This window comes from Notolepis coatsorum, assembly GCF_963971535.1.
Source record: "Notolepis coatsorum genome assembly, chromosome: 13".
NCBI lineage: Eukaryota > Metazoa > Chordata > Actinopteri > Aulopiformes > Paralepididae > Notolepis > Notolepis coatsorum.
Genome location: NC_140177.1, coordinates 81,269,181 through 81,287,486, shown reverse-complemented (window position 1 = coordinate 81,287,486; position 18,306 = coordinate 81,269,181). Strand labels below are relative to the sequence as shown.

At 47.3% G+C, this 18,306-nt stretch overlaps 1 protein-coding gene across 1 annotated transcript in view; it reads right to left on the bottom strand.

Moving 5' to 3' along the window:
- Window positions 1-18,306, bottom strand: part of dynlt4 (dynein light chain Tctex-type 4) — a gene marked incomplete at its 3' end in the record, with an annotated part of 50,903 nt that overhangs the window by 16,711 nt on the left and 15,886 nt on the right. Inside the window, exons 4-5 of the mRNA XM_084327724.1 lie at window positions 17,994-18,191; window positions 7,896-8,073 (exon numbers count right to left, since the gene is read on the bottom strand). Coding sequence (XP_084183850.1) covers window positions 7,896-8,073; window positions 17,994-18,191 — 376 coding nt within the window. The remainder of the gene's footprint in view (window positions 1-7,895; window positions 8,074-17,993; window positions 18,192-18,306) is intronic.

The following is an 18,306-nucleotide window of genomic DNA, read 5'->3' as shown; positions in this document are numbered from 1 at the left end:
GACAACAAGTTAGCCGCAGCTACTTGGGACAGCTCTGCTGTAAACACTGGAAATAACCGTGCAGGTCTCTACTGCGCATGGGCATTGGGCAGAACGGCTCCGTATCCGGCTTGCGCAAATTACATGGCACCATTGTCGGCGAGTTTCCAAAACAAAAACACCCTTTCAGCGTTGCCGCTATAAAAACGTGTTTTCCTGCCAAAACTGCGTTTCTTTTTAACACTTTCTTCGCCAGGCTTATGTACATCATTATACCATCCTCTGCCAGCTCTATTTGTCTATGGAGAAGTTCCCCTTCTTTGCAGGGCTATAACTTTTTAAATTGTATTGCTAAATTGACATTACTATGGCCCATTCAACATCAAGTATCTATTGTTCAGGGTGTAGCAACGTTATACTTTTTCATTCACATATTCATACTAAAATACGGTCTAAAGTATAAGTATGTTTTTATAGTTTTCTGCAGCTTTCTGCAGAACGTGATTTATAGCCCTAAATGCATTATATTGATGATTGTATACAGTTTGATAGCGATCGGCGCGAGATAAAACATTTCAAATGGACGTGCTTCTAGAAGTTACTACTTATCATCTTATGTTGACCGGATGGGGGGGGGGGGGGTCGTTTATAATTCCGTGGCCAACGTTAGATGATTCATCTAGTGTGGGTGATATGATCATTAGAGCAGTTTGTATCGAACACGAAAAACGCTGAAACTCACCGTAGCTTCCTCGTAGCGTTGGGCGATGAGTGTGGAGCAAAAATATTCCTATTATGGGATGTTGAAATATGCGATCCATCTCCAGGTTGTATAATAGTATATACGTCCAAATCATGTTGTTTATCGAGTTATTGGTAACGGATTGCTATCCATTGTGTCTAGCTCGAGTCCCGGGACTATTAGCGAGTGATCGGACCGAATTGGAATGAGCACCAGCTTCCGTTTCCGGTTTCCGGTTTGGGCGATCCGCCGATCGGCCACCAGATGGCGCTCTTGAACCGTTGGAGAGTTGAGAGGGGATCAACAGTAGATCTCAAGTCTCCGGGGGAGAAATATGATTGCGATCACAGATTTTTGAAATATTGATCTCAATGATGTGTTACGGCGTCATTGGCAGAATTAGCATGGCGGGGAATGACGAGTTTAGGTGTCCTTGGCAGAGAAAGTGTTAACTTGGACATGCAAACGTAATCATTCGAAAATAGAACGTTGCTGTTTTAGCCCAGTGTAACCATGGCCTAAGTGTTGATTTGACAATAATATTTTTAGAGTAGGGAGAGGCAGTAAAAAGTAGAGGTGCATGAGCAAGAGCAGCCAGTGAGGCAGGGCTGGAAGAGGAGGATTCCAAAAGCAACCATACAGGAGATGAAGGTGTGTTTTCAAACCGTGCCCAATGTTGTAATACTCTAAAGTTGGCTGCCCAATAATATAATTATAAATTGGGCAGAGCCATCCCTCCCAGGGGTTTTGGTCTTTGTAGGAGGGCTTTACAGAGCCTAGGGACTCTCCTATTCCAGATGAACTGCGACACTAAACTGTTGTAAGAAAGATGGGTAAACACTGAAAAAGGTATGACAATTTTGGCAGGGAGTTCATCTTAACTGAGTTGACTTGCGCAGTTAAGGACAGGGATAATAGCGACCATCGTTCAAAGTCTTTATGTAGTTTGCTTAACAAAGGGGAGAAGTTACAAATCTGGTATGTCATAAATGTATAGATGTAGCAGTACTGTCTATCTGTATGTCGTGTGTGTCATATATGTTATGATGAATTGAAAATGGGGGACCCTGATGTAAACAAGACGAAAGTCTTTCTCTGGTCTGCATCCCCTTAACAATTGTATGATGATCACATCACACCAGTTTTGTCTGCCCTACACTGGCTTCCTATTCAAGCCCGATCTGACTTTAAAGTGCTACTCCTCACCTACAAAATTTTAAATGGGCTTGCACCGTTCTATCTATCGGATCTCATCTCCCGATACTCGCCCGCTCGTGCTCTGCGCTCACAAAATGCGGGGCTTCTATCGATTCCTAGGGTTAAAAAGAAATCCGCCGGCCACAGAGCCTTTGTCTACCGCGCTCCCTACCTGTGGAACAAATTACCTGCCGTCATCAGGGGCGCCTGCTCTGTCGAAGCTTTTAAATCCCTGCTTAAGACCCATCTTTTCTCTCTCTCCTTCAACCTACCCTGATCTCACCTGGTCGGGGACTGACCTTTAGATTAATCTGTCTAGTTTAGTTAGGATGTCTATTTTCCCCCATGTCTGCTTTTTTGCAGCACCACAAACATGGGAACTCTCTAACTCCTCCGCCCACCCCCCCTCCCTCCCCCATCTCTCTGAGTGCCTGTCTCCTAGTGCTGACTAATGCCCGCTCTTAACTGGGCGATTTCGGCCGTCCCAGACGAAAGAGGACCAATCGTGGCATAATCTGTGGTCGTGGGCGAAATCGTGGCTCCAAGACGCTGGTCGTACGTCGCACAGTGAGAGAGGTTCAAAGATGACCGACGTGCAAGTCTTGCGATCAAAGATGCCTGCGACAAATATCTGACAGTGCTTGATATTCTACGACCAGCGTCAGCTACCAACCAATAGAAATGCAGCATGATGACGTGTGATCAGTGCGACCGCACATGTGCGTTTATGTGCGACTGTACAAATACAATATGCCACCCCGCAAAAGGACGCCAATTGTGTGGAGTCGTAACAAAGAGGAGAGACTCGTTGAGTTGTGGCAACAGAAGCCTTGTCTGTACGATGTGTCCTCCAGCTGTTACCTGTTACCATGACCGTGTACAGAAGGACAAAGAATGGAAGGAAATAGCGGAGGAATTGCAGCTCCCGGGTGAGTTTAACGTTAGCGGCTAGCGGATAACGCTTTATGATGATGCTACGCTTTATTATGACGCTACGTAGTCTGCGTCGTAGCCTACGATTATCATCGCACAGTGTACATGCATCAGATTGATGGTCGTACCCAAGATTATTCAATTCGTGTCGCAGTGTGGCTTGCAAGGAACTTATAAGTTGCAAAATATCTCACAGTTAAGAGCGGGCATAAGGTGATGGATGCCTCGGGGTCTTGGCCAAGATTGCAGTGACTGCTCTACACGCACCACCGAGGCCATGGATCAGCTACTTACCGTCGTCTGTCCGTGGTCTTGTCAACTGGCCTGTCAACGCGGTTTCATTGCTGGGTTAAGTACTTCTATTCTATTCACATAATATGCTTACTTCATATATCTACTCTATTCACATATATGCTTACCACTTGTATCTATTGCTATGTCCGCCCACTACAATCACGCTAGCTGTCTAACGCCTGTCCCGTCTCCCTGTCTCCCTGTGAGTTGCTGTCCTGGAATGCTGACCGGAGTGTCGGACGTCCCGTGATGAAGGCCGGGAGGATGCGACCCTCTCTGCGTGCCCTCCTGTCTCCCTGTCTCCGGCGGCCTCGTAGTGGTGACCGGAGTGCTGGACGTCCCGCAATGATGTCGGGGAGGTTGCGACCCTCTCTGCACCGCCCCCTATCTCCCTGTCTCCGGCTGTCTCGGAGCAATGACCGGAGTGTTGAATGTCCCGTGATTAAGACGGGGAGGACGCGACCCTCTTTGCGCCGCCCCTGTGCCTCAAATAGATTCGCTATCAGCTCTATCTTTAATCTTTCAAAATGTTCAGTTGCTATCGCTATCAGCTCTATCTTTAATCTTTCAAAATGTTCAGTTGCTATTGCATGCACTCATCTGTGTTTCACTACACACTTGAGGGCATGCTTACCAACTGTTAGTCTGCAACACTACTATCACCGACATCTAAGAAGGGAGATCCCCCCTTGAATGGCCCTTCTAAGGTTTCTCTCCTCCACAATGCCTGTGGAGCATTTTTCCCTATTGTTAGGTTTTAGTGAGTTTTTCCCTTACCTTCACGTGGGGTATGTCTGGGAGTGCTTGCATTCTTTCATTTATTTGCATTTATTTTAAATTTGTTGGACCTTATGGTGTTCTTGTTCTGTTCTTGACTTATTGTTATGTTTCTTCTTGACTTGTTTAAAGAAGACGTGTACGGCCCATGGGGACATTAACGTGTGTTGTCGGGCCTTACAAATACATTTGATTTGATTTGATTTATGTATTTGAGCTGTACTGTACCCATTCTGCAATCTGTTAATAAAGTTTTCAATCAATCAATCAAAACATGCACAAATCTACCATTTGGGTCAGAAAAAACATCTGAGCAAATACAATTTATTGATTTGTGAATAAAAATTGCCACACCTCGGGCGGCTAAGTGGCGCAGTGGGCAAGGCGCTCGCCACTAATGCAGGAGATGCTGGGTTCGAGCCCAGCTCTCGGCATTGCTACCAGCTTGGCTGGTTGTTCATACTAACACAATTGGCAGTGTTAGGGGTGGGAAGCTGGTGGGTGGGGATCGGACGTTGTGGACAGCGACTCCTACAGGTCGGTTGGTGCGCCTGCGCAGCAGAATCAGGAAGCAACGGGGGCGGCGTGTCCCTCCCACGCAGACCCTCGCCGCTGAGAGATCGCGCTGTGCAGGTGAAAAGATGCGACGGCTGCCTCCTCGTGTACCGGAGGGGACACGTGATGCAAGGCTTCGTCCACATTGCAGCCGGCCTGTGGGAGGCATGGCCTAACAGCGTTCGAGACAGGGGAGGGTAGAATTGGACAATACGAAATTGGGATGGGAGAAAAATTGAAAAAAAAATTAAAAATTAAAAATATTAAATAAATATTGCCACACCTCTAGCTCTGCTCTGAAATTATGAGTGGTACACTTGTCCAACCCATCGTTTACGTAGTCTGGTATAATCAGATAGCTTGAAATGAGTTTCCTGGAGGAAAGCTATATGAACCCCCAAATTCTGAAGATGCCCCAGTACTTTACTACGTTTAATTGGCTGATTTAAGCCCTTACAATTCCAACTAGTAAATGTTACCACTCCTCCAATCTGCTGTGAGGTTTTAGGTTGGGTCATAAACTGGTGTTGAGTGTACAATGAGTAACATCGAAAAGTATGTCCTGATAGTATTTTTATGTGCAGTAGCCAAGCCATAGAAAAAACAACAACAGTATAAACATCGCACAAAAATAACTGTAAATATAAACAAACCCTTCCCTCCCCCTCCCCCTCCCTCCCATGCTGATGCGTCTCCTCAAATTGGACGCGCGCATAACCCACTATTACTAACTCTTAACACACCCCTAAGAGAAACGAGAAAGGGAGATAAACACCACCCCTTCCGTTAAGTGACAAATGTTAATATTGTAAGATATCGTAGTCCCAAAGTGAAATATATTCTGTATAGGCCGGGGCCCATGTGGACATGAATTATGAACTTGCCGTTCAGCTGAGGGTTACAGTCTGGGGAACCGCTTTTCTGAGTTTAGTGTTTATGAAAGTCGAGGTGGCAGCCGGGTCTTCAAACGTGTGCGTTGAACCACTCGACAGAGTGATTTTCAGAACCGCATGAAACATCAGCCCAAACTTGATACCAGGACAGGCATGGAGTTCACGTTTCACTCCTCCAAACGCAGCCCTCTTCTTGGAAACAGCGACGGTGTAATCAGGGAAAATGGAGAGCCTTTTGCCTTGAAAGAGTAGAGGGGTGTCAGTAGGTTCTTGAGTAAGCGGCCGATTAATTCCGTTGGGCGCGGCCGCGCGGACCCTCCGAGCCCTCAGGTATCCCCACGAGTCGAAGGTTGTTCCTCCTGGATATCCCCTCTAGGTCCTCACATTTGTCTGTTAATAATTTCACCTGTGACGTGAGCTCCCAGTGTAGTCAAGCGAGGAGAGCTGGTCACTGTGATTGCTCATCGCACGTTCCAACTAGCCCGTGTTCATTTATTTTCAGCAGCAATGGTTCGGTAATATTCTCCAGCTCTGTGCGCACTGCATGGATTTCAGCTCTCAAGTTAGTTGCCAATGAGTCAATTCTGTCACAAATATCTTCCTTCTGCGAGTTCAGCATCGATTGTAAGGCCCCTAGATCAGATGCGCTGTCCATGTTAGCAGCTGGCGCGTGCGGTGAGGGTGGCTGATCAATCAATTGAAAGATTGTTTGTTGTCCTGCACGTGTGGTCCTTAATTTAGGTTTAACAGGAGACATGGACGATTTAAAGTGTAGAAAAGTACCTATGTCCGACTGGTGAACATACGTTGTCCAGTGTCCAAAGTCCAAAAAAGAAAAAACTTTGTTAAGGACTATTTATAATTGAAATTTGTCACAAAACGATAGAGCGGCGAAAAGCGCGTCTTACATGCTCGGTGTCAAAACTCCTCTCCCAGAGTTTTAAGCTAGTGGTCCGTATAAACTTCCATTCATTTGTACTAAGCTAGGCTAGCTTGCAGCTGGGTAGCTTTCTACTGAACGCACAGAGAGGAAATTAGTATCTATCTTGTCTGACTCTGGAGAAGACGGAAAGTGCATTTTCCATAATTTTGCCTCTTTAATGCCATAGCCATTTTGTTTTGAAGGGCCAGATTAAAGCTGAGAATCTACGTTTTATTGTTTTATATAACTTGTATATTATTTATATATATAAGCTATACTCATTTAGGCCTGCGTTTGAATCCTAGTAATATTCACTTTCCTCATTGGATAATGCCCTTGACGTTCTCGGCGCCAGGCAACGCGCCCCTGAAGTCAGGTTCAAAGGCGAGTCTGGGCATGTTGGAACATGCCTGGTGCCGGCGCATTGATTCGAGACGAGAGCTGAGGCTTGGCACTAGAAAGCCACTTAAGTATATATATCGTGGAAGGCGCAGCAGCAGTAGTGTGATTCTAATGTAGTGTGAAGCAGTTCGTCTAAACAGAGTGTTGTGAACCTAACGTGCGAAGTGAATAGTAAAAGTGTCAGAGTTAATGCAGTAACGTCAAGTTCGACTTAGCTTAATGTGAAGTAAAGAGTCGTCATTTAGTGTGAATCGTGTTACAGCAGTTCGTTCGGTATGTAGCATTACAAGCAGTTTGTTCGTTTAGTAACTAGTGAAACCTTAGCAAGTGTGCGTGGACTTAGTAATTAGTGCCAGTACACGAGGAGGGCCTAGTCGTGGAACTACTGGACATGTGCATATTGGAACCTACGGCGGCGATTGCAGAACCAGTATTGGTTGGATTATAGTGATTGTGGAACATACTACCGTGGAGAAGAGCCTCGTTAATACCCACTGTCGTTTGGATTTAACCACCTTGAAGATCTTACCTCGGGCTAGCTTCGAGGACCGAAGCTAGCTGGCTATCGTCATTGCTATCGAGCAATTGGATTACAGCTATTGCTTTGCTGCTGAGCATTTGGATTATAAGGACTGGATTCCGTACGAGAACCCCCTTTCTTCAAGTGAACAGACTGAGTATCCGAATATTCTTCCTTCCTCCAGAGCTTACATCTCTGGGAGGACACCCCCTGTCTCCAGCGGTACCATTGTTTGCCCACTATAGTGCCATCCTACGCCAGGCGGCGTTTAGTCTAGTATCCCAGCTTAGGAATTATTCATTCCAACTGACTTTGCTACTGACTGACTTTATTCATATTCTTCGCCATACAAGCGCGACCCTTAATTCCCATTCTGTACAATTACTGCATAATAATAAATACTATAAATGATATTTCTTTGTCACCGTGCCGTCTTATTCTGAGTGTCTGCCATATTATAACTGTACTTTCTGGCAAGTAATAATAATAATAATTAGCAGTGGTTTAATCTATCACAATCTTTAATACAGTCAGGGTTTTGTAACCCCTCAGTTACACATTTCATAGGTTGGCGGTATTCACTTTTGGCAGAGGCCTTTCTTTGGAGCCTCCCTATCACCTATCACCATGGGCCCATATGCTGTGAATTAACACCCCTGAAAATATTGCCCAACACCTTACCCCTCAACATGTCTGCCAGGACTTGTCCAAGATGGCTGCAGGAGGCGGGGTTATAGCAGGCTCCGTTCAGGGTGCTCTCCAGCGTGGTCTGGAGGAGTTTCTGGACTGCAGACGTTGCAAAGCAACAGTGCTGTTCCGGTTCTGTTCGATAGGTGTTCTCCAGCTTTTGCCGTGGAGTCTGGTCGAGGGTCAGAAATACAGAAAGCACACCAGGGTATCATATGCTGCCTATTGACCTATCTGGTGGAGGTAAACGGTACCCTACCCCCCCCCCCCCCCCCCCTCACAGTGAGCTGTGGTGTTCCACAAGGAAGCATACTAGGACCGCTACTGTTCCTAATTTATGCAAATGACATGTCATCAGCTTGTGACTGCAACTTGTTCTTGTTCGCGGACGACTCAGCCCTGCTGGTCTCTGACAAGAACAAGTTACAGGTTGAAAAAACCCTCAGCTCAGAACTCGGCAGAATCTGCACCTGGCTCGCTGATAACAAACTATCATTACACCTGGGTAAAACAGAGTCCATTCTCTTCTGATCAAATAACAAACTCAGCAAGACCGACGGCTTCTTAGTTACAGTGGGTGACAATATTGTTTTTTTACATACCTAGGTTCCATCCTAGAGGCAAATCTTTCCTGTGACAAAATGGCATCCAATGTAATCAAAAAAGTCAACCAACGAACTAGATTCTTGTACCGGATCTCCTCTCTGGTAAACAAGAATACCCTGAAGACTCTGGCAGGAGCACTCATTCAAGGGTACTATGACTATGCTTGCACCTCATGGTACCTGTAACTGAGGGGTTACAAAACCCTGACTATATTAAAGATTGTGATAGATTAAACCACTGCTAATTATTATTATTATTACTTGCCAGAAAGTACAGTTATAATATGGCAGACACTCAGAATAAGACGGCACGGTGACAAAGAAATATCATTTATAGTATTTATTATTATGCAGTAATTGTACAGAATGGGAATTAATGGTCGCGCTTGTATGGCGAAGAATATGAATAAAGTCAGTCAGTAGCAAAGTCAGTTGGAATGAATAATTCCTAAGCTGGGATACTAGACTAAACGCCGCCTGGCGTAGGATGGCACTATAGTGGGCAAACGATGGTACCGCTGGAGACAGGGGGTATCCTCCCAGAGATGTAAGCTCTGGAGGAAAGAAGAATGTTCGGATACTCAGTCTGTTCACTTGAAGAAAAGGGGGTTCTCGTACGGAATCCAGTCCTTATAATCCAAATGCTCAGCAACAAAGCAATAACTGTAATCCAATTGCTCGATAGCAATGACGATAGCCAGCTAGCTTCGGTCCTCGAAGCTAGCCCGAGGTAAGATCTTCAAGGTGGTTAAATCCAAACGACAGTGGGTATTAACGAGGCTCTTCTCCACGGTAGTACGTTCCACAATCACTATAATCCAACCAATACTGGTTCTGCAATCGCCGCCGTAGGTTCCAATATGCACATGTCCAGTAGTTCCACGACTAGGCCCTCCTCGTGTACTGGCACTAATTACTAAGTCCACGCACACTTGCTAAGGTTTCACTAGTTACTAAACGAACAAACTGCTGGGTAATGCCGCACACGAACGAACTGCTGTAACACGATTCACACTAAATAACGACTCTTTACTTCACATTAAGCTAAGTCGAACTTGACGTTACTGCATTAACTCTGACACTTTTACTTATTCACTTTAGGTTCACAACACTCTGTTTAGACGAACTGCTTCACACTACATTAGAATCACACTACTGCTGCTGCGCCTTCCACGATATATATACTTAAGTGGCTTTCTAGTGCCAAGCCTCAGCTCTCGTCTCGAATCAATGCGCCTGCACCAGGCATGTTCCAACATGCCCAGACTCGCCTTTGAACCTGACTTCAGGGGCGCGTTGCCTGGCGCCGAGAACGTCAAGGGCATTATCCAATGAGGAAAGTGAATATTACTAGGATTCAAATGCAGGCTTAAAGGGATATAGCTTATATATATAAATAATATACAAGGTATATAAAACAATAAAAACGTAGATTCTCAGCTTTAATCTGGCCCTTCACAACAGCCGCCTCCTAATTAGTCCGCACCTAATTAGTTAAAGGGGAACTCCACTTTTTTTGGAAATTAGCTTATTTAACATCTTCCCTGGAGTTAGACAAGAAGATGCATACCTTTTTTGTCTCTGTGCGTGCATTTTAGCTTTGGGAATAGACGCTCCGTTAGCATAGCTTAGCTTCATCACTGGAAGTGAGGCAGGACAGTAGCCTTACAGTGCCTTACAGTGTATTGCAAGGTCTGACATTGACCAAACTTGATATGCATGACCTTGGTGGGCTCTAGGTCAACTCCTGAAAAGGGGGTCAATGTCAGACCTTGCAATCAAAAGTTAGGGGGCGCACTGAAATTATGGCAAGGGTTATTAGCCCCCTAACTTTTGATTGCAAAGTCTGACATTGACCCCCTTTTCAGGAGTTGACCTAGAGCCCACCAAGGTCATGCATATCAAGTTTGGTCAATGTCAGACCTTGCAATACACTGTAAGGCACTGTAAGGCTACTGTCCTGCCTCACTTCCAGTGATGAAGCTAAGCTATGCTAACGGAGCGTCTATTCCCAAAGCTAAAATGCACGCACAGAGACAAAAAAGGTATGCATCTTCTTGTCTAACTCCGGGGAAGATGTTAAATAAGCTAATTTCCAAAAAAAGTGGAGTTCCCCTTTAAGGGAGACAGATTAATTGCTCCATACTTGTTGTGAGGAGTAGGTCAATCTACAAAGTCAGTGGGTCATGGTCGTCATCAGGGGAGTCAGGGAGCTTCGGCAACTCTATCAGCTTCGCCACAGGTCGGGTGTAAGTCCGCCCTTGGACTATGACTTCTGCCGCTCTGACCTTCCCGTCGGCACCAGTAATCACTCTGCTCACGCGGCCGGCCGGCCACGTAGCTCGGGGTAGTGACTGGTCTATGATCATAACGACTGTGTCCACCTTCAGGTTGTCCCTGTCCTTTACCCACTTTTGACGGGCTGGAAGGGATGGTAGGTAGCTTAGGAGGAAGCGGGCCCAAGACTGGTCGATCTGTGCTTGGTTGTGTCTCCACATCCTCCGTCCGTTCCTCTCGTTCTGTCTGTACACCGTCTGAGGAGGGGCCGGGTCCGGCCGCCCCATCAAGAGGTAGTTTGGGGTGCTGGGTTCGAGGTCAGCTACGTTGCTTGGAGCGTAGCTGAGGGGGGTGGAGTTCGGAACTCCCTCTTCTTGAGCCCACGGTTCTCTCACAGGCATCGCGTCTAATGTCCATAGCCTCTCAACGGGCTGTACGAGAGAGTGGCCTGTGTCGCTCACCTTTGTGTAAAGGCAGCGTGTGGACGTTGGTTGGCTGGCAGGTCCGTAGAGGGGGCCCTGGAGCGTCCACGCCAGTTGGGTCTTAACCGCGGCTGGGCATCCTTTGGGTCCGATGTGGGCCGCCTCGATTGGGACAATGAGGTCCGCGTGGTCGGAGCCTATGAGCAGGGTCGGTGTGGCGCCGTCGATGAGCGGTATAGGCAGTTTGCGTAGGTGCGCGTACTTCTCCATCAGCTGTGGGATGGGGTAGTCGTAGCTTGACAGACCTATGTCATGGCTTGTAAATGCATTAGTGATGCTGTACCGCTTCTCGGGCTGCTCGACCGCTGCTATTGTGAATGAGACGTTTTCGCCCTTTATGGTCTTTAGGTCTCGCTGAATAGTACGGATTGTCATTGTTTCCTCGGTACCCCGCAGGCCCAACTGGGTTGCGGCGGAAGCGAGGAGGAGAGTCTTTTCTGACCCGTCGTCGAGGACGGCGTAAGTGTCCAGGACCTTGTCCTCGTAGCTCAGGAGCACTCTGACCACCTTGATGAGCACTCGGGGGCTCCCATTATACGTGGGGTCGATGTGGAGCACTCCTGTTGGTGAGTTGCCTGGTAGGGCTAGTCTTCTCTTGTGGGCCTCGCGCAGTGTATCGCAGTAAGCGTGGTCCTGTGTGTTCGTCTTACTCCACTGATCCATTTCGGCGGGGGTCAGTTTCTGGTATGCGTCGCACCGTAACTTGGAGTGTCCGCTGCGGCAGTAAGTACACCAGGGGGGGGGCCAATGGATCTTCTGTAGTGGTGGGTAAATATTCCCTTCCTCTGTGGCGGGGGAGTTGTGACTCGTCTGTGATGATACCGCCTCGGCCTGGTACATCACCGTGATGGGCCTACTTTGGTTTCCTGGTGGCCGTTTGTTGCTCTCATGCAGGACTTCTAGGTGGGCGCCGTCACACTTGCCGCACCTTTTCTTGAGGCGGCACTCGGCTGCCATGTGGCCGCGCGCGCAGCGGAAGCAGCGGCGTTTATCCTTAAGCCACTGACCTATTTCGGCTGTAGTTAGGTCTTTGAAGGCGTCGCACTGTGACAGCTGGTGTTCACTGTCACAGTACTGACAGACAGCCTTCCACTTCTCCTTGGCGTGGGGGTTGTGGCTCGTCTGCCGTGACACAGCCTCGGCCTGGTGCATCACGGTGACGGGCCGGCGGTTGTCGTTGAACCTTCTCGGTCCATCTTTAGGGTTAGAGCCACCCCACGCGAATGTGTCTATTCGTAGACTGCTGACCTCCCTGGCTAGGAAGTCAGCAAGGTCTAGGAGGGATGGTTCTGGGCCGTGGGGGTCACGGTGGTCTCTCTGCCGCCGAAAACGCTCTTGATGGGCTGGGGGGAGCTTCTCCAGTATCAGCTCCACGTTGGAATTGGCATATAGTTCATGTATCCCCTTCTCTCCTTGTGACCCGAGCATCCCTACCAGGGATTGCACTTGTATAGATAGGTCATCTAGGGCTCTATTGTCTTTAGCCTGGGGGAAGCGGTCGATCTCCCGTATTTCTTGAATTACGTAGTCCCATACGCGTCCATAGCGCGCGTCGAGGGCCACCAGGGCATCAGAATAGGGGGTTCTTGAGTTAGCATATGCCAGCGCTATGTTATGCGCTCTGGGTACTTTAAGGTGCTTGAGGAGGATGGCATATTTATAGGACTCGTCATGTACCTCGGACATGATAGTCTCTAAACACATGCGTAGTTCAGTATACTGTGCTCTGTCCTCACGCGTAAAGTCTGGGAATGTGGGTGTCCCAAGGTAAGATGCCATGGATGGCTGGGACACCGATGCGCGTAGGGGGAGAGGCCTCCTTGGCGAGTCTCCCCGTACGTGGGGTCGTGGGTTAGTGCTGGGTGGGAACCAGAGGCCGGGACCCCAGGTACTGCTCCTCGGTGCTGACTGTTGGTTAAACTCACCCCTGGGTTGGGTCGGGGGTTCGTAACGCAGCGTCTCGGGGCTGAGGTCGAGGCTGTACTGTTCCTCCTGGTCCGAGATGGGTTCGTGCGTGTGGGCTTGATGTCCTCCCTCGTCCTCCGCTAAGTCTTGAAGTCTCTTAGTTAGTTTCTCGGCGACGTAGGCGGGATCTTCCCGTTGGCTGGGTCCCGTATAGACTGGTCGGGGAGGGGGCTCGGCAACGTAAGCAGGTTCTTCCTGTTGGCTGGGTCCCGTATAGACTGGTCGGGGAGGGGGCTCAGCGACGTAAGCAGGTTCTTCCTGTTGGCTGGGTCCCGTGTAGATTTGTCGGGGAGGGGAAGGTGCCCTCGACCCGTGTCGTGATGATCTCCGGGAGCTCCGGGTGGAGGAGTGGGGGGTCGCCCTCTGGAGCAATTGCTCCATCATCTGCGCCTGCAGCCGGTCTCGCTCCGCTTCGCGCTGTGCATTGGCGGCGTCGCGCTGTGCATCGCGTTGCGCGTTGGTGCGGTCTCGCTGAATGTTTTCTTCAACCTGGAGGCGCCTCTCTTCCAGTCGGATGTGTTCGCGCTCGTTCTGTTGTTGCGCTTGGAGACGTTCTCTTTCCACTGCCGAATGTTCGCGCTCACTCTGTAGGCGGTTACGCTCACTCTCTTGTTGCGCCTGGAGACGTTCACGCTCACCCTGGAGGCGGTCTCTTTCGGTTGAAGCTGTCAGCGTGGCGATCAGGGCTTGCGCTAGTCTCTGGTCAGCCTCGCTGGGGGATGACGCTGATGAGGGTGATCTGGCGTTGATAGGACTTGGTGGTGACCTGTTCTCTTTACGCGCTCCGAGGTCCATCTCTGGAGCGCTGCTTCTTATTGTCTCCCGCGCCCCGAGGTCCATCTCTGAGACGCGGTACTCTTTATCCTTTGGCGCTCCGGGGTCCATCCCGGTGGTGTTGTCTTTATCCTTTGGCGCTCCGGGGTCTATCCCGGTGGCGCTGTCTTTATCCCCCGGCGCTCCGAGGTCCATCTCGGTGGCGCTGTGGTCGTTGGGCATAGTCAAGTCATGTCCCGCTTGTCCCCCCCCCGTGAGCTAAGTCGGTTTCGCTTAGACCCGCTTGGGTCTCTACTTGTGGGGCCGACAAGTCGATCAGGTTGGGCATGCTTAAGCTATTAGTTTTATCCGTGCTTAACGTCTTTTTAGATAAGCTAGGAGGTAGAACGACAGCATAGTCCTCCAAGTGTGGAGGGGGCTGACGTTGGCGCCTAGGGTGCTCTAGTTTGGGAGAGCCGTTTGGAGAGTGTCCGCCGCTGGCCATATCACTATTAATATGATATTAAGATTACTGATACCCTCCGGCTCGAAGGACCAATTGTAACTGAGGGGTTACAAAACCCTGACTGTATTAAAGATTGTGATAGATTAAACCACTGCTAATTATTATTATTATTATTACTTGCCAGAAAGTACAGTTATAATATGGCAGACACTCAGAATAAGACGGCACGGTGACAAAGAAATATCATTTATAGTATTTATTATTATGCAGTAATTGTACAGAATGGGAATTAATGGTCGCGCTTGTATGGCGAAGAATATGAATAAAGTCAGTCAGTAGCAAAGTCAGTTGGAATGAATAATTCCTAAGCTGGGATACTAGACTAAATGCCGCCTGGCATAGGATGGCACTATAGTGGGCAAACGATGGTACCGCTGGAGACAGGGGGTATCCTCCCAGAGATGTAAGCTCTGGAGGAAAGAAGAATGTTCGGATACTCAGTCTGTTCACTTGAAGAAAAGGGGGTTCTCGTACGGAATCCAGTCCTTATAATCCAAATGCTCAGCAACAAAGCAATAACTGTAATCCAATTGCTCGATAGCAATGACGATAGCCAGCTAGCTTCGGTCCTCGAAGCTAGCCCGAGGTAAGATCTTCAAGGTGGTTAAATCCAAACGACAGTGGGTATTAACGAGGCTCTTCTCCACGGTAGTACGTTCCACAATCACTATAATCCAACCAATACTGGTTCTGCAATCGCCGCCGTAGGTTCCAATATGCACATGTCCAGTAGTTCCACGACTAGGCCCTCCTCGTGTACTGGCACTAATTACTAAGTCCACGCACACTTGCTAAGGTTTCACGAGTTACTAAACGAACGAACTGCTGGGTAATGCCGCACACGAACGAACTGCTGTAACACGATTCACACTAAATAACGACTCTTTACTTCACATTAAGCTAAGTCGAACTTGACGTTACTGCATTAACTCTGACACTTTTACTTATTCACTTTAGGTTCACAACACTCTGTTTAGACGAACTGCTTCACACTACATTAGAATCACACTACTGCTGCTGCGCCTTCCACGATATATATACTTAAGTGGCTTTCTAGTGCCAAGCCTCAGCTCTCGTCTCGAATCAATGCGCCGGCACCAGGCATGTTCCAACATGCCCAGACTCGCCTTTGAACCTGACTTCAGGGGCGCGTTGCCTGGCGCCGAGAACGTCAAGGGCATTATCCAATGAGGAAAGTGAATATTACTAGGATTTAAACGCAGGCTTAATATAGCTTATATATATAAATAATATACAAGGTATATAAAACAATAAAAACGTAGATTCTCAGCTTTAATCTGGCCCTTCACAACAGTACCAAAGTACCTCAAAGGCGCTAAAAACAAGATTACAAACATCACAAAACAAACTGGTCAGACTACTACTTGACCTTACTCCTAGAACCCACCTCACCCCTGCCCACTTTGACTACCTAGGATGGCTTAGAGTAGAAGACAGAGTACAGCAACTTGCAATGGGCCTGGTCTATAAGATACACTACACGACTAAGATACCCATGTACATGTCAAAATACTTCCCAAAGGTCAGTGAATACCACGACCACAACACCAGAGGGAGCTCCACAAATCATGTTAAACCCAGATTCGGCTCAAACAAGGGACTAAACACGTTTCGCAATTATGCCACATCAATGTGGAACGCCTTACACAAAGCTGTAAAGGAATGTGAATCACTACCCACCTTCAAAACCACTCTCAAAGAACACCTATGGGAGACTGCAATTCGAAACTGGCCCCTGTAAATGTCCTAACCCAACCCCCTCCAATGTACAGTAAATGACCTAACCCAAGAATACATGAGACCCTCCTCTTGGAACCAAGTATGGTTTCGTCGATATTCCAATGTACAGTTTTGCTTGTACAGTTGTACAGTTTTTATTTCTCAATAATTCACAGCTGTCATGGGCAACGCACAATAATGACCGCTGTTAGGGGCAACAGAGCGCTATTGACCAATCACAATCAAGAATTTTGATCGCAGTCACGAAATCTAAGCATTACCATTATGCACAGCTGCACTACATCAGTGCAATCAAGTCCACACACCTGCCGGCTGCCGGCGATAACAGAGGAGCCACAGAACAACTGCTTCTGCATTTGATCTCGTCTTGTCGATGGTGTAAAATTAATTAGGTATATTGTTAATAAGTTAGCCATGTAATAAGTAATGGATTATGTATAGCTATACTCTGTCATTGTCGCAAAATAATTGACCTTCACTGCGTTTAGAACAGAACGCAGTGTCGGTCAATTATTTTGCGACAATGACCTCGTAGCTATACATTATCCCGTACTTAACGAGAAGAGAGAGACAATACTACTAATACTAGACAATACTCTTTGATAGTCAATTTAAACATTTAGAGCATTTTCTTGCTAAATAGAAATTTTGGTTATATTGTAGTTGAAATACATTTATTTACATAATACATACAAAATACATTTACATTACTCATTTTCATTTAATTTAAACTTTTTCTCTCAGTGTAACTGGTGGTATCTGCTATTTGCATAATGTTTAAGGTTAATTTGTATTGTTTACAATTTTGACATAAATACAATAATTCTGAGCCAAACCAACCTGCGTAGTGTATGTATGTGTATATATATGTAACGGATGGTACCGCGAAGCGCAGTCACGATGGACTTCAGATGTTGTGAAGTGACTGGGGCGAGTAGCGGTGCTATGGGTTAACCTTCTTGGTATAGCGGTCTGTGCTGTCGATCCGTGGTGCAGCAGACCACGGGTTCAAAACTCCCTCGGGGCATTGAAGTTTAAGGTCACGACGATATGACAACCGCTACATTGGTGCCGAATGACCCGGATGCCTTGGGTGGAGTGGAGTGAGTTTAAGGGGGGTGAGTGTAACGGATGGTACCGCGAAGCGCAGTCACGATGGACTTCAGATGTTATGAAGTGACTGGGGCGAGTAGCGGTGCTATGGGTTAAACTCACTCTCACCCTTAAAAGACACATCGACACGTTGCAAAGCAGTGAGTTCACTTCTTGGTATACTATAGCGGTCTGTGCTGTTGCCCGCGGTGTGGGAGACCACGGGTTCGAAACTCCCTCGGGGCATCGAAATTTAAGGTGACGATGTCACAACGTTACACATATATATATTATATATATATATATATATATATATATATATATAAATATATACTTAAATTCTTTTTATCAAATACAGACAATACGTGTGACAATACATATAAAATACATCTTGACAAATGTCCCACATTTATAGGCCTACTGTATACACATACATGCATACATATATACATACTGTACATATACAGTACATACACTCAATTAATAAATGCGAAGAGGGTGCTTGTATACTGCTGCTGGGAAATCAGTGTGCGTGTGTGTATGTTTGTGCGTGCGTGTGAGTGGATGAGTGCGTGAGTGGATGAGTGCATGAGTAGATGAGAAGAGCAACAGTGTTCTACAGTTCTACTACCTGAGGGAGTGTGAGCCCAGAGAAGCTGGTCCTGCCACCCAGCAGCCAACCTCCAAAGGAGAACCTCTTGCTCAGTACGGAGGACTCTCGCCGTACCAAGGGGGAGTTTGGGTTGCTGACAGCCGGGCTACGGAACGGGGAGTCAGGGAGTCCAGCCGGCACACACATCCTCAAGGGCAGTGGTTGGTGACGTGATCGCTGCAGATGTTTTAAAATGTTATTTATTGAACTTTGATCATATAAAAGTAAAACATAAACATAAAATCACACCAGCCAAAGAAATTTTGATTATAATCTTTGTATTGCTCATATA